The sequence below is a fragment of the Ursus americanus genome, chromosome 30 (genome assembly GCF_024610735.1).
Source record: "Ursus americanus isolate L20-20 chromosome 30, mUrsAme1.1.p, whole genome shotgun sequence".
Classification (NCBI taxonomy): Eukaryota; Metazoa; Chordata; class Mammalia; order Carnivora; family Ursidae; genus Ursus; species Ursus americanus.
Genome location: NC_142156.1, coordinates 24,967,369 through 24,983,724, shown reverse-complemented (window position 1 = coordinate 24,983,724; position 16,356 = coordinate 24,967,369). Strand labels below are relative to the sequence as shown.

The window sequence follows — 16,356 nt, the reverse complement described above, 5'->3', positions numbered from 1 at the left end:
AGCTCCATGCAGAGCATGTGAACCACAGGAGTCAAGGCCAGGACGATGGTGGCTCCCAGGAGGCGCCCCGCCCAGTGCAGTTGCTGCCACTCTGGCCACCCTAGAATATGACACGGCCAAGCCCACGGCGGGGGTGGTGTCCAGACTCCAGTGTCCTCCCTCCAGAAGGCAGCCACTGCCCACCTGAACAGAATGCAGGGGGACAGGGCCTGAGGCCTCAGCACCTGCCAGCTCACAGGCAGTTCTGCTCAGCAGCAAGTGTCCCAGGCCAGCCTGCTCTGGGGTGGGGGTGGGGGGTGAAAGGTGCCCTGCTGACCCTATTTCCAGCAAGCTCGTCCCATGTATCCTTTACTCGATACCTGCCTCCCCACCACAAACGGAGCTGACTCGGGTCTCTAACCGGCCACCAGCAAATGAGGCTGAACACTGGGACTCCAAATGTGGAGAGGCGCTGACGATTCCTATGCCATTCGGACTATTTGGAGCACAAGAGAAGACGCAGCAGACACAAGACCATCTCAGACTAATTTCGTGTAAGAATATAGTGCTAAAAACCCAACTAAAACGTCAGCAAAGCAACCTGACACAAGACTGCCGACATGGCCTGGAATCCAGGGACGGCCTGACATGACCGGGTCCAGAGAAGGACGACAATCATCACAAGGGGCACAAGTCAGGCCCACTGCTCACTTCTGGTGCCAGTCCAGACACTTCTCGGCGGGACACCATGTCCACGTGAAAGGTCGCACACAGCCGTGCTGAGTCAGGGGAAGCAGGAGAGGTCCACCGGAAAGGATGGGGTGGAGGTGCTGACAGAGGCCAAGAGATGGGAAAAGAGATGAGCAGTGACAACGCTGTGTCCCCCACAGATGCCGCAGTGGCCAATGGGAACCTTGGAGACTCCACTGGACAGGTGTCAGAGCCGACAAGGGAACCTGCTTGTGCCCAGGCATGAGCGCTACGGCAGCCAATCAGAAAGCAGAGCGACCCAGGCACGAGGCAGACCCTCAGCCTGGTGCCGCAGCTCAATGACAACCGCCCCCCAGTATCAAAGTGAACAGCACACCACCGCAGACCCCCACCCCAGCCCCAGACCTGGGAGCTTCTCCCGGGAACAAGCACATGTGCAAGGGGTTCTGGGTGGGGAGTTGTCCACGAGACCGACACCACCTAAGTCCTCGTGGGAGGGACAAGGAGCAGAGGATAAGGCGGAACGGGCCAGGGGTGCTCCAGACACAGGGCTGAAGGCTCCCTGCTGGGGAAGGGGGTGTGTGACTAGACACTGAGTCACCCTGACACTTGGGGAAAGAATCTTCCGGGCAGGGGACAGAGCAGTTAACAAGGGCCAGAAGTGTGCCCACGTGTACGTCTAAGGATTCTCTGGCAGGGGGGTGGAGAGGTGGGCTAGATATGGCTGGAGCTACAGGAATGAGGGGCTGCAGTGGGGCATGAGGGGGGCCACAGCAGAGCAAGGGTACCAAACTGGAGGTGGTGGGGCCAGTTCTATGAACTCATGAGCGTTTGCTGACTGCTCTGGTGTGTGTTTGGGGGCGGAGCGGGGGGCGGGGGGGGTGACTGTCCTGCAGCAGGACCAGGATAACGGATAGAGGACGTGCAGTCCAGGATGGGGTTTCACCATGTGTGACTAAGGGGTCACAGGTAGGCAGGTCCTCTGCTCTGTCCAGCCACAGAGCTGCTGCCTGAGAGGGAGTCTGGAGCACAGACATACACAGCTTTACACATGTACCCCGGCAAGGACACAGCACACGCACGTGTGTACCGTGTGTACCGTGTGCACACACACCTGGGACACGGACCTACCACACCCACGCACCTAGGGTGGATCTGAGACCCTGTCTAGAAACTCAGAGCGGGGGAAGAGGGAAGGAGGGCTGCGGCCTGCCGCAGGGGTGCCCCCGGAGCCCATGCTGCCCGTTCAGGGCAGAGCCAACCCGCGGGAAGTTGAGGCTCCACCTCCCGGGCAGCGAGGGGCAGGGCAGCCTCCAGGCACCCAGCAGACGGGGAAGCGGGAGACGCCGCAAGTACCGGGTACGTGACCCCCAGCCGAAGAGGAGCAGGGGAGCAGGCTGGGGTGATGGAGGCCAGGAAACGGCCCGTCCACCGGCCTGGGGCTCCAGACCCTCACCTGTGCTCGGGCGGGAGGCAGGGACAAGCTGGCCGGCAGACACATAGGGCCACCAGCATCAGGAGGACCACGGCCACCCGCACTGCGCTGTGCCACAGCGTGTGAGCGGTCACCCTGTGGCCTTGCTGCCTGTGATAGGCGTGCAGTGACAGAGCAGACCCCGCCCAGCCCGTGTGTAGCCGCAGGTTCTGCAGACCGGCTTTGATGGCCGCGATGCCCAGAGGGCAGTGCAGGCACTACTGTTGTTCCTGCAGCCCAGGCAAGGCCATCCCTTTACATGTCACGGAGACCACTGTCCCCTCTGCTCAAGCTCAGAGTCCTCCCAAGTGCACCCAGAAGATGCCACGCAAGTTTGGGTGAAGACTCACGAGACGTCTGTTGTCTGGTGCTGTGGTGGGCAGATCCCAGATGAGAACCTCCCCCCTCCGCCCCCGGGGCTTCAGCTTCCTCATCTACCAAGTGGGTGTGTGAGGACAGGGCCCTCAGCCGCCGTCAACATCAGCAATGCTCCCACCACATGCCTTCTCACAGCAGAACACTGACCCACACGACAGGCTCCCGCGCCCCAGCAGCAGACTGCAGCTGCCCAGGCAAGGTAGCGGACATCCACACGGGCGGAGAAGGCTAAGCAATGGCTTCGTGTTCGTCAGCGCGGGTGGGGTCCCCCTGGGAGGGAGCAGCCCCTCCCCCATAGCAGCCCTAGGGGAATGCGGGAGCAGACCGATGCCAGCCTAGGCAGGTTCCAGGCTTGGTGCCGTACCCCCCTTCCATGACTGCAGGCCAAATGTTCCTGCTCTCTGGGCCTCAGTTTCCCCATCTGGAGGAGGTGCTCTGGCTGATGGTCATGGACACTCCCAGCTGAGAGCTCCTCTCAGCACCGACTCTCCTCTGTCCCCCTCCTTGGAGGGCTGGACTGGGCACACATACAGCCCCCCAGATCAAGGCCCCCACAGGCAGGACCAACAGTGTAGGCTTTTACCCATGGACAACCGGGCCATATCCTGTCACCCCCCACTCCTGACCCTTAGCAACCAGACCCAGCATGATCGTGTGCCCCTTGCCCGGGGGGGGGGGGGGGACACTGAATACCAGCTTGCAGAGAAATCACTACCACTGAGTCCCCTGCATGGGCCCGAAGGAGTTCTGCCCCCCTACAGGGCCACCACCCATCAGGACTCGAGTCGTCTCCACGGCCTGCCTGGAGGCCCCCGGCCCTAGCCCCAGCGTCCTAAGGCTGGGGGGAACTCGGTTATTTCCAGCAGAAACGCATGGCACACCCCTGCCATCACCTGAAGCTGGGAACCGGGCAGCCAGGCCAGGGTTTGTCAAGCACAACTGTGTGCAGCAGGTCGTGTCTGGGCTTAGGTGTCCGCTTTACGGATTATCAAGATGAACGCGTAGTGATCGGTGTGGGAAACAGAATTACCTACAGGAAGTCACCGGTTATCACAGCTAAAACTTTGGGTGTTTTCCTTTTCATTTTTGTTTCTGGATACATGCCTCCTAGATACACGTACAGAGGTGGTGAGTAACGCTTTCTTCCTAGCAAAAAAAAGGAGGGATACAGGACCATACACCTCTGTGGTTCTATCTGCACAACAAACTCTGGGAAGGCCAGAAGCTGCCGAAGTATTACTGCAGGATATCAAGGCTGGAATTTTCCCAGAATATACCTTTTTACTGACACTGATCTTTGAACCAGCTGAAAGTGTCTAGCTGTTTTGAAGCAAATTAGCAAAGAATCAGACAGATGCCAAACCAGAAGGATGGTTTCCACTGGGTACTCATGGCACACGTGCTCTCAAGAGATAGGCAGTGTACAGACAGAGCACAGAGGGGAAGCGCTGGTGCACAGGCATCCAGGCACCCCTGACCCTGATGGGAAGTGCTGAGAGGCACACTGTAGGTCTGCTGGGCTCACCCAGGATCTGCCTGCAAAGTGGATCTCCCAGAAGACCTCCCAGAAGGTTGGCACTCTGGCCTACTGGTTCCCTTTGTCATTAGGGAGGAAGGATCAGGAGAACCTCAGTTTTGCCCTGGCCTGTCCCCAAGGGCCTTCCCATCACCTCTGGAGACAGAGATGTCACAGAATCAGGACAGCAAGAAATATCCACCTGTCCCCAATGTTCCTGGTCAGTGAGAACAGAGGAAAGACAGCCCCTGTACCCCCACCAAACCACAAGACCCCTGTCCCACTGCTACCTGCTCACCTTTTCCACCCTGTTCAACAGAGTCAGAAAGCTGACGGAGGACCCGGGCTCAGATGTGCAACCCTGCCCAGCCCATGGCCTCTGCACACCCTCAGCTCAGCTGGAGAGCTCTAGCTGTCCAACTCCATGCCCAGAGCCCTGGACACACTGCGAGCCCACCCAGACCTGGGAGCCCTCTCCTCAGCCAACACCACCACTGTCACATGCGTGTGTCCACAGCATTTCACAGAAGTGGCCTGTGATCCTCTCAGCCACCCAAGGCAAGCACTCATCCTCCCTTCGGGACAAACACAGGTGCACAAGGAGGTGCTGGAAGGATGGCGTTAGGGACCTGCCTAGGGCATGGGGGGCAGGGGAAGCTGCATCCTCAGGACAAAGGTAAGGAGGATTCTTGGACACTGGCACTCTCAAACCTCATGAGCAAGTCTACACCTGACATTTGGGTGTTTATGCCCCCGGGGTGACAGCAGCTCGCACCCCTGTGCCACAGCAGCCCTGACAGAGCCCTGACACTAGGTGGGAGAGGGGTTTTCACATTCACGGTGCTGCGCCTCAGTGTCCCCATCTGTACAGTGGAGTTTGAGGACGAGCAGACTCAGAACTGTGCCTGCTCAGGTACGTGTTCACTGTGTGCTGTCACTCAGTGTCCTGATGAATTATCTGGACTCTGGGGAAAACCACTACACTTTAGCAAGAAATGAGTCCAAACAAGAGAACCAATCTAGAAGTTATGACTTGTGCAGAAACCCCGTACTTTCCAAGGCAGGCGGGTCCTTCCCTGGCTCAGTAGGGCATAAAAAGGTACATGGTGACGTGGCTGGGTGAACACCAAGCAGACAGCAGACCCAGTCTCACTATGGCCTGACCGAGGCCTCCTGGAGCCTGCAGAAGTCCCCACACCCAAGGCTGCACTCTGAGTGCCCCCGATGCCGGAGGGGGGTAGCCGAGGCTGCTGTGGGCTCATTTCGACAGGGGTGCAAAGTGACTTCTGGCAAAACCTTCCTCAACAGCAGTTTCTCCTCCCACCTGTTCACTCCACAAACATGTATGGGGCATGAGGACCTCACAGAGGACACACAAGACAGACGGGGTGCCTGCTCTCTTTCAGCTTACAAGTTCTGGTGGGGAGAGAGCCAAAAAAGAGTCAATACCTAGATGGCTTCAGAGAAGAGGGGTCACTGACAGGAAGGAAAGTGGGGGATGGGTGGGGTGCGGCCGGGGAGAAGGGGTGCTGCTTTAGAAGGTCACTGGGGAGGGCCCGAGTAATGTCTGCGCTGAGACACGAAGGCTCCAAACAACCTCGGCAGAGGGGACAGCAGGTCCCGAGGCCCCAAGGCAGCAGAAGCTCAGAGGGGCTAACATGCTGGCGTGAGAGGCCAACATGCAGGGCCTTGGAGACCACAGTTAGGGTTCTGTTTTGTGCCCATCTGGCAGGGCAGGTACACATCTGGAAGTGGCTGGAGTAACCACTCTCCCAAGCTGTGGCACAGAACTCGGCCACCCCTTCCCAGTTCATGCTGTGCCATGTGCCACCCCCCAAAGTGTCTTAGCTGCGGACCCCTTGATCCGGGAGCCATCTAGGGCCCCCCAAGTGTACACAGAGAGGATCAGGGTGGGGGGCTGTGTGGTTGGCATAAGTGCCCCACCTCTATGCATCCACCTGCCCAGACAGAAAGCAGCACACCTGTCCCTGGGCCACGTCCTCCTGGCTGCCAGCCCCTGACACTGAGGTTCTCCAGAGACCTGACCCACCTTAGGGAGAGGGTTCACTGCAGGGACCTGCAATGAAGGCACTTCCCCTCCCCTCAAAGCTCAGCCTCTGACTGGGATCCCCAGTCAGAAGGAAGGGGGGTTGGGGCGCCTGGGTGGCACAGCGGTTAAGCGTCTGCCTTCAGCTCAGGGCGTGATCCCGGCGTCATGGGATCGAGCCCCGCATCAGGCTCCTCTGCTATGAGCCTGCTTCTTCCTCTCCCACTCCCCCTGCTTGTGTTCCCTCTCTCGCTGGCTGTCTCTATCTCTGTCGAATAAATAAATAAAATCTTTAAAAAAAAAAAAAAAAGGAAGGGGGGTTGTGAACCGAGCAATCTCTGGGACCCCTAAACCCAACAGATGCCTGTGGCCCCTGGTAAGTGCTGTACGGGGCGCCTGGAGGGTGCGGGGGGCTGGCTGGCTGAGGCTGGCAGGACCGTGGGGTCTGGCCAGCACTTCTACACAATTCTAGGAGACCGTGGCTCCCCACCCACCCCATTTGCCAAATCTCTGACAGTCAGTACTCATTTCCTTCTCAACTCACCTGGGTTCACGCAAGAAGGGCAGTTATTTGCTCTGCAAATATTACCCAGGATAACTCAGCCAGACAAGCGATATTTTTTGCCATCCTATTAACCAGCCTATGAAGCAGCCGTCAGGAGAGGGGTCTCAGAAATCCCCCTCCCTCTCCCTCGTCTGAACAGAAACCTCCAGGAGGAGGAGAGGAACAGGAAGAATCTCAAAGTATCCATTCCACCACCGCCTTCACCACGACCAGCAGCGCTCACCCCGCTGGCACGTCCTGAGCCGAATAAAGTGGTATTTTGAAAAGGAAAACAGCTGAAAAAGGCGTGTGTGCAACCAGACAGCTTTTGGCTGGGACAGTGCAATTCAGAGACTTCTCTCCCTAGCCGCTCAAGACTCGCACCCGCCGGCACCCCCCGCAGGCTGCCGGGCCCTCCAGCAGCGATCTGCGCGGCGCGCGGGGCCCACGCGGCCCGGGCAGCCCTAAGGGGTGGGTGTGCCGCCGCCCCAGAGGCGCCCCGCCCGCCGCCCCACCTACCTCCAAGGCCTCGAGCGTGCTGAAGCTGGCGATGGCGAAGCCGTCTATGACCTCCTCCTCCTGCGAGCTGGACTCGCGGCGGCGGCGGCGCGGGGGGCGCACGGCGGCGGCGCGGGGCGGGGGCGCACGGGGCAGGCCCGCGTTCTCCTTGCCAGGCCCGGGCTCGGTCTCGTCGCCCGACGACGCGCTCTGGTCGCGGGCGTCGCGGGCCGCCTCCCGGCGCCGGCCGCGGTCCCGCTGCGCGCGCGAGCGCCGGCTCTGGCGGACCTTGGCCTCCATGGTGCGCGGTGACCTTGCGGCCGCGCCGTCGGGTTCCCGCGCTCCCGCTGCCGCTGCCGCTGCGCTACAGGGCGCCGCCGGGCTCGGTGCGGGCCGCGCGGGCTCGGGCCCTGGGCGGCGGCGGGCGGCAGGCCGGGCCGGGCATGCCGCGCGGGGTCCCTCAGCCCCGGGCCCGGCGCGGCCTGGGAGCCCCGGCGCGGGCGGCCGCGCGCATCGGCGGGGCGGCCGGCGCTCAGCGGCCCCTGGCCGCGGCCCCGGGGGCGCCCCTCATGCGCGGCGGGCGGCGGCGACGGCGGGCGGAGCGCGGGCGGGGCGGGTCCCGGGCTGAGGCGCCGTGGCTCGTGAGGCTGAGGCTCAGGCGGAGGCTGAAGCTGAAGCTGAGGCTGAGGCGGCGACGGCGACGGCGGCGCCCGGAGCAGATAACAACTGACGTACTTCCGCCCGGCAGCCAGCGCCAGAGGAAGTGGGCGCTGCAGCGGAGCCCGGCGCAAGCCCCGCCCAGGCCCCGCCCCGACCGCGCCCTGGCCCCGCCTCTCCAGCGCGCCGACTACAGGGCCCGCCAAGGCTCCGCCCCAGGCGCCCGTCGCCCTGTCCAGGTCGGCCCCGCCCCGCCTCCGGCGGACGAGACTCCGCCCCTCAGGCCCCGCCCCGTGCACGCTGCGCGTGCCGAGCTCCGCCCCCAACCCTGCAGGCTCCGCCCCCCGGGGGAGGGAGCTGGAAGGCCGCGCCCCTTCCCGCCCCTCTGCCAGCCACTGGATGGGAGGTGCAGGGTCCAGGGGTCTCTGCCGTTCTCCAGCCTCGGTCTCACCCCGGAAAAGTGGGGGGGGGGCTCTCCAGCTAAACCCGACACGTGGGCCGAGCGGCAAGCTCACCGTCACACCCGAGCTGGGGGCTGGGGTGGGGGTGGGGTCTTCACTGGGGGAGTTCTCCCAGGCAGTAGAAGTCCTGCCCGCGTGGGATGTGTGTAGAAGGGGGACGGACTGCCTCTGCCCGGGGCCAGTTCTTGGCCTCCCACTACCCTGCACCCCAGTCCAAGCTGTCTCCATGTGGCCCCCTGCCCCTCTCCTGCTGGGGATCTCCCGCAGGCTCTGAGCTCCCAGGGCTCTTCACAGCCGCCTGCCGGGGCGGAGCCCTGACCTCGCTGCTGCAGTTCCAGGCGCAGTCCCCCCCCCACCCCCGTCAGGTTGCTCAGATTTTAGAGTGGGGCAGCCCTCCCTAGACCAGAGCTCCAGACCCCAGAATACACCCTCACTGAGGCCCCGGGACTGCCCGTTTGCATTGAGACAGCAGTTTGGGCTGCAGGGGTTACTCCCCATCGAGCGCTACCGCTACCGGAGAGCAGGAACGGAAGGGAAGGGGCGCTGGAGAGTCGAAAGCGAGATATAATGGTGCACTTCCTCTTTCACCAACAGGGGACCTCCTGGGGGAAGGAGGGTCATGCAGGTGGGGAGAGGCTGTTTTCTTCCATCCCAAGATCATTAATTCACTCAACACATACTTAACAAATGCACGAGGTCCAGACACTGCTAGTGAGGCTATAGTGGATGAGACAGACAGCCCTTTTGAAAGTGGCAGAGAACATGAACACAGAGCCAAATAACATGATATCTAATGATAACGCAAACCTAACTGAGTAGGGAGGTGTCATAGAAAGTGAGTACTGGGTAGTCCCAGAATGCCTAAGTGCAGATCTGAGCTGAGACCTGCAGGGTGAGAAGGAGCTGGCGGTGCACAGGCCTGGAGAACCATGTTTCCCTGCAGTGAGCATAGCCCGTGCAAAGGCACTGAGGCAGGGTAACATTTGCTGGACTGTGTGGAGACTGAAGGGAACACAGTAGATAAGCTCTGGAAGGCGCCCCCTTGCTCAGTGAGGAAGTGCTGCCCTGGGCAATGCTGGGGGGATGGTCCACTGTCCCCTATATAGGGACTTGGGCTTTCAGTTTGTATCACCCTGTCCCTTGGAGGGCCTAGGGTCCCAGTGTGTGGGGGGCAGGGAGGCAGGTGGTCTGGGTGCCCCGTTGGCTAGGCTGTCCCTGGTGGTCGTTGGAAAGGCAGCTCTACAAGCTTCTAGACACAGGGTTGGGGCTCTCAGGCCCCAGAACTGCCAGCCTCCAGGCCACCCCGGCCCCTCTTTGGGGCTGTTTCTGCTCTGGGCCCTCAGCAACCCTCTCCTAGCCTTGCCAGGGTGGGGGCAGGGTTCCCCTCCACCTCTTCCCATTCCAGGTTTTGTCGTGAAAACTGACTCCTCCAATATCATGCCTTGTGAGTTGTAAGAACCTCATTAGGAAGACAGAAATGGACCCAGATCGGTCCCTCTATATTCCCGCTACCCTAATTCCCCTCTGAGGACCAGACAGAAGGCCAGAAAATGTGGATGTTGGAGGGTGTCCCAGGATAATATTTCAGGATTTCATTTGGATACAGGCCCTTGGGTCCAAGGTCTGCTCGGAGGGCAGCTTCCAGGCTCCACACCTGCTCTGTAGGGGGCAGAGACCAGCCCTATGCTGAGCCTGGGGCTTTCTATGGGCCCTTTCCTGTCACCCCGTCCCCCCCAGAACAATCCCCGCGCTGGGCAGGGCAGTCATAGAGCCAGACTGTCTGTCCCCACCTTCCTCCCACAGGCGAGGGGAATGATCCCGCTTTTCTGCCCTGGGGTCCCTGCTCCAAAACACGGCTGGAGGTGATGACTGCAGCCCGCAGTGGGTGGCCTGAGGGTTCAGCGAGTTCTCCAGCTCTGAAACTGTCAGTCACGTGGGACTGGGAGGCTCGTTGGCACGCATCTCTGGGCCTGCCCCAGAGTTTCCGATTCATCTGGTCCCACGTGGGGCTTGAACATTTGCATGTCCAACAAACAGGCTGCACGTCTGGGGACCACACTTTGGGGACCACGGGGTTCGGAGCCACAACAGCACCTGGCATAGAGTAGGGCTTGCAGAGGCATGCCACCTCTGCAGCCAGCAGTGTTCCTGAGAATGGGATCCTGCCCCTCCCCCACGCAATCCCCACCCTCAGGGCCTGGCTCTTGACGACCATGATATCCTCCCTCTTCTTGTTGCCCCAATTCTGGCCGCCTCACCAGCTCCCTCCCAGGCCACGGGGGCTTGGCTCTTTGGCCTGCTGCCAGCTCAGGTCTCTCCTGCCACTTCATCCCATCCCTGAGGTCCTCCCCCGTGCAGTAAGAGCAGAGGGTCCCTGCCCACAGCCCGGAGCTCGGCCAGAGAGAAGCCTCTCTCCACCCCCAGCCTGCCGTGGAAGGGCTGGCCCATCACCATCACCGTCCCCGAGGCCCGAAGCCCAGCCCTCACCTGGTCACCGCACAGAGCGCAGAGCCCTCCCCAGCAGAGCTCGGGGAGGCTGGGCTGCTAATTAGTTGCTTCCAGGACGGCTGTCAGCCCCATCCGTCTTCCCTGTTTGGTTTTGCTTTAGAGAGTCACCGGGCTTCTGTAAGGCTCTGAGCAAAGTTAATTGACATGAAATTCTATTCAAAATTCAATTTGCTCTCACAGATCCGATTCAGGCCCTATAAATCAGCAGAGCCCGCTGCTCCTTTGGGGTTCAAACATGCTTTTTGCTTGCAGGGTGACAGCCAGAAGATGAGTTCTGGCTAGCGGGCCGGCCCCTGGGGCCGCATCTATGAACCAGAGGTCAGCTCCACCATGCGCCCCAGTATGCATTCCCCCTCCTTCAGGTAAGAGCCCTTCAGTGCATTTGGGATACTTAGATGGCTTCCGTGGACGCAGGCTTGGTCGGTTCACTGAGATGCCCATCCCTCCCCTAGCCAAGGACCGGGCAGGTGTGGCAGCTCCCGCTGGGACAACGTGGCGTAACAAACAGCCCACAGGACCCCTGTGACTTACAACACCAGTGTTTTGTTTTCTTTCTCCCAGGGCTGTTAGGTTGACCTGAGGGGCTCTGCTCCAGACTGTGGGCCAGGTTTAAGTCTCTCTCTGGGACGCAGGTAGCAAGAGGTGGACTACCTGGGGCCTTCTCTGTACAAAACTCAGAGGGCCAAGCCAAACCACACAGGCACGCTGAAAATCTACGCTGTAGGCCTTGCATCTTGCTGTTCACATCCTGTGCAAGGCAAGTCAGGTGGCCAAGACCATCCTACGTGGGGTAGGAAGCTGACGCCTGCCCTGGGGGGAGGGGGGGCTGGCACGGCAGAATCCCCCGGGCAGGGGATGGGTGTGTGTGGTTCTGCAACAGAGAGGAAGTGAACATTTCGGGACTACATTCCCATTTGTCACAGCCTGTTCCTGGAACTACAATCTGTCTTCAGGACGGTATCCAAGAGATTGATATTCGGGGGTACCCATCCCAGATGTGCCCCTTCCCCTGATTCCTGCTCCTCAGGATCTATTCTGTGGTCAGTTTCTGAGCCTGCTCCTGCTCTGGGGTCTACCCACATCCTGCCCCGGTCTGTCCACACCTTCCCTCTTCATCAGCCCTGACGCCGATGTCATTTCTTCCCAGAGGCCGGCTGGTGGCTTCATGCCGAGCAGGGTGCCCACGTGGGAAGCTGGTGTGTGCTCGGGCAGGAGAAGTGAACACAGGACCAGTTTTCTCCAGAGGGCCAGCAAGGCACCCAGGTCTGCCTCAGTCACATACGGAGTCAGGATCCGCGGTCCCCTGCCCCCACACCGGCGTGGGCACCTCCAGGCCTGCAGCCCGAGGGCTCCCGCCATCTCCTTCCACCCCTTGGTCCCGATGAAGCAGTAGGTCTGCAGGATAGCTGTGTCGCGTGGGTGGAGGTGGCAAGAGGTTGGCTCGGGAGTTTGGGTTTGTCTAGACTATCTTCACAGCTGCTGCCATCCTCCCCAGAGACGTGCCCACACCCAGCGTGCTGTCCCCACCGCCCCGTCCCTCTGTGCCGGAAGGCCAGGCTCCAGGGCCCAACCCCACAGATGGTGCCCCTGAGACCGGAGGCCTCCCCCACACGGGCGTCCTCTTCTGCCGTCTCGGTGCGCTCTCCGGTTCGTGAGCACCCGTCAGCTCCAGAAGAGCGGCCTTGGGCCTGACTCAGCACCAGCACAGCGCGGGGGCTGTAAGCGACGTGTGCTTTGAGCGTTCCTTGCCTGGAGGACCGCGGGCATCCCAGCCTCCTGGTAGTCCTTGGAGGGCGCTTTCCAGCCAGCCTAGCCCTGGGGGAGTTGGGGAGGCTCCTGGAGAAGCCAGTGTCTGCAGGGTGTTTTCAAGGCAGGGAGGCCCCCAAGACGAACCTGGTGTGAGCTGTGCGGACAGTGGGGCAGGCCTCTGGGAGGGAGGAGAGGCCTCGGGACAAAGCGCCGGGAACTCACGGGGCTCTTCCCCTTGCAGGTGACAGAAACCCAGACCTGAACTCGCCTACTCCACAGTGGGAATTCAGAGGTGTACCTGGGCCTCCGGCAGCGGGGAGGTGAAGGCTGCAGCAGCGTGAGCCTGCTGAGTTCAAGGGCAACAGGAAGAACACAGTCAGAGCCTCCAGAGGGAGCTCGGCCTGGCTGACACCTTGATCGAGGACTTCTGGCCTCCAGGACCGTGGGAGAATAGGTGCGTGTTGTTTCAAACAACACGGGAGATGACCTCCAGGACCATGCCCTGCCCGGCACCCCCACCTGGGCCTGGCCATGGTCTGTGGCAGGGATGACGGCCGCCACGTGCCCATTCTGAGCCCAGACTCAAGAGATGCTGTGTGTTTCTGCCTGCTGTCCCGTACCTCAGCTGTGGCCTTGGGGAGGGCATGACCAGGCCGGCCCTGCTGGCCCCAGACGCCAGGGACCACTGCTGCGGCTATGGCACCTGGCACGCCCACCCCAGCACGAGTCCAGCTGACAGGAACGGGCACCGCCGGCCTTCGGACGTAGGACCCGTATGCACGCATTGTCCGAAGCTGCTGGGATCCCGGGGTTTGTTACTCAGCGGGTTTGTGCACCAGCTGACGGGCGCAGACGGGGATGATGGGTGACGGGACCGTGCAGCCGCGCTCGGGAAGGACCTCGCCTCGCTGCTCCGAGGTGGCTGGCTGCCGTCAGGCGTGGACTGTGAGGAGCCCACCACGTGGGGACTGAGACATTTCCGCTCTGCCAGGCCAGGCCTCAGGAGCCAGCCGCGGGTGACTTTCGGAACATCTGTGGCGTGCAGCGAGGGCGTGGTGATCTCCAGGGGTGCAGACCTGGCCCCCCAGGGCCTGCGGTCGGCCAGTGGAGGTGGGTACTTCGCAGATCATCACACCCCACGTTCCCAGTTCCTTGTATTTGTCAGTGTCTGCAGCATAGAGGGGGTGGAAGCCACCGCTGAGTGGCTGTGGGCGTGAGGTCAGTGAGTGTGTCTGCGGAGGGGAACATGATGTGGACAGTAGCTGGGGAGGAATACGGGGCCAAGAGCAGTTTCCTGCGGAGGAAGCACGGTGTGCTGGTGTGACAGTGATGACACTAAGAGTTGTCACCACATAGGGTTCCAGACACTTCCCCAAAACTCATTTAATCTCTACAACTCTTATCGGGTAGGTGGTGGTGTTACCAATTTTTAAGAGCAACTCTTTGTTGTCCCCTACAGGGAAAGTTTGTTACCCATGTGACAGTCGAGAAACAGAACGTGGCTCACGGCACTGGCCTTTGCTCTTCTTACTTGGTACTTCATAGGCACAACAGAGCTGCTGCGGCTCCAGTCATCACGTGCTCACTCCGAAGGCCCATGCGGAGAAGGACAGCAGACTGGGTGCCAGTCCCAGGAGTTCTCATTGACCAGAACAGAGTCTCAGGGCTATTAATTGTTGTAAACGTCTCTGGGAAAATGAAAATCTGGCAAAGAGAGGGGTGGGATTTACTATGACTGCCTTAAACCAGATGGGATTCATCGTAAGGCCGGGGGAAGGGGGCCCGTCTTTCCAGGGTCAAGGGCTTCCTGCCCCTTATGGAACAGCATGGGGTTGTGGGCAGGGGGGCAGGGCTGTTTGGTGGACAGTGAGCACTGTGCCGTCATGCCGACTTTGGTAATGGGACCCTGATTTTCTCCCTCTCCTTATTCATTCATCGAAATTAGGGAGGTGTTAACATCACCTCTGCTCCAGGTGTGAGCTCAACACCCAAGTTTTGCCAATTGAAATATCCCATTTCCCTGTCCTGAGTGATTGGTCCAGGGACGGGTGGTCACGCTTGGAAGGGAAGGTCACTCTTTCCCTTGGGTTTTGGGGGCAGGCAGGTGTCGGGGGGGGCTTTAGCTGCCATCCCGCCATCATAAGGGGAGGGAGTACCTACCGGGGAATGGATCCACGTGTAGGGCGGCTGAGCGAGGAGACAGAGGGAACTATGTCCTGAAGACATTTTTAACTCCTGGATCCCACTGTACCTGAAGTCATCTTCCCATGGACTTTATGGACACATGATTCAGTACATTCCGGTTTGGCTTAAGCCAGTTCGTGCTGAGTTTTCTGCCACAAGCACATCTTCCTGAAAGAGTGCTGTCTGAGATGACCCTGCTACCTGTGAAAAGCCCATGCAGGACACAGAGCCAAGCCTTGAAGCCTGATACTCCTCCCTAGGCTCCTGGCTGCCCTCGGTCAGGGCTGACGCCACCAACCGTCTGCTCAGTGCAGGCAGTGGCCGCCATTAGTCACGTCCTTCGTCTCTTGGTTTACCCAGCAAACACTTTCTGAGCTCTGTGGGGCTTCGGGGTGGACCTAAGGTTATGGGAAACCTGGAGAGAAGCCGGACAGCATCTGCATTTGTCGGCGCTTTCCCAGATGCCCAGCCTCGACGTGGATGAAGGCAGAGGAGGGCGTCCTGGGAGGGTGCAGGGTGAGCACTGGATGAAGGGAGCAGGTGTGAGCTCCCCGCGGGGCTGGGCTCCGTGGCCAGGTGCTGTTGCCACGTGGTCGCTGTTCCCGCTCCACTGCTCACTCACATCCCGGCCGTGATGGAGCAGGTGACGCTGCGGCGACTGCTCTGACCGCCAGCCCCTCAGTACCGGTCTATTTCTCGCCCATCCGCTGGGGATGAGGGCGGGGGCTCTGCTTCACGCAGTCATTTAGTGGTCCAGGCGCGTGGGGGGGTGTCTGTCGTCGCCCCAGCTGTGAAATGGAGCCCAAAAGGGGACACCCCGACTTGTAACACCTGCTCCCCGAGCTGACACGTGGTAGAGCGGCGTCAGGGGCCCCCAGGTACTGGGGAGGCCAGGAAGGGAGGGCGCACCGGTATTTGTCAGCAGTGGATATCTCCGCAGTGGTGGACGGGACCCAGGGCACACGGGCTGCGGCTCCTCGTTGTGTGACCCTCCGGACTCCCACGCAGGAACCCTGTTTGCTGGCCCCTCGGGGAACACACAGGGCTGAGTGCCAGGTCAACTCAGGTCAGCGTCCCTCCCGAGCACCCACTCTGTGCTGAGCCCTCCGTGGGAGACATCGGACACCGTCCCTGCCTAAGCCCCAGAGTCTCTGTTTCAAAGATTCCGAACCCGATCTGAGTTCTGCTGCAGGTCCCCTGTTTGGCGGGAGGAGGTCAACGGCCCAGTCGCTGCAACACCTGCTGGCAGATAGGACCTTTCCTCTGCTGCAGTCCCCACGCTCCCTCTTCTTTTCCAGCCACGAGCTTAGCCCTCTGTCTCCTGCCTATCTGCACAGGTATCCACGGCACGGGATGTCCTCGTCTCTCTGTTCAGGTGACTCTTCAGGCCTTGTTCCAGGTACTTCCAGAGAATTCCCTAAACAATGACTTAGCCTGATCCGAGATGACCTTTAGAGATTCAGGCTGAAAATTGTCACTCCAAACACAGGCTGGAAAGCCTGAGTGCTCCGCGCGGCTGCACTCATGCAAGGGACCACCAGTGTGGATGTATGTGGTGGCCCTGGGTGGGAGGGGCACAAGAGGTGACCAGCTGTGCAGTCTGGCCACCGTGCTTGAGGAAGGTCAAGCTGCCACCCGCTGCCAGGTCGT

General features: G+C 60.7%; 1 protein-coding gene across 14 annotated transcripts in view; it reads right to left on the bottom strand.

Moving 5' to 3' along the window:
- The window catches only part of FBRSL1 (fibrosin like 1), an 84,426-nt gene extending 76,534 nt beyond the window's left edge, over nt 1–7,892 (bottom strand). For all 14 annotated transcript variants that reach the window (XM_045815713.2, XM_045815716.2, XM_087857459.1 and 11 more), the window contains exon 1: nt 7,169–7,892. In XM_045815713.2, the coding sequence (XP_045671669.1) occupies nt 7,169–7,447 (279 nt within the window). In that variant the 5' untranslated portion in view covers nt 7,448–7,892. The remainder of the gene's footprint in view (nt 1–7,168) is intronic.
- Nucleotides 7,893–16,356: the final 8,464 nt, after the last annotated feature.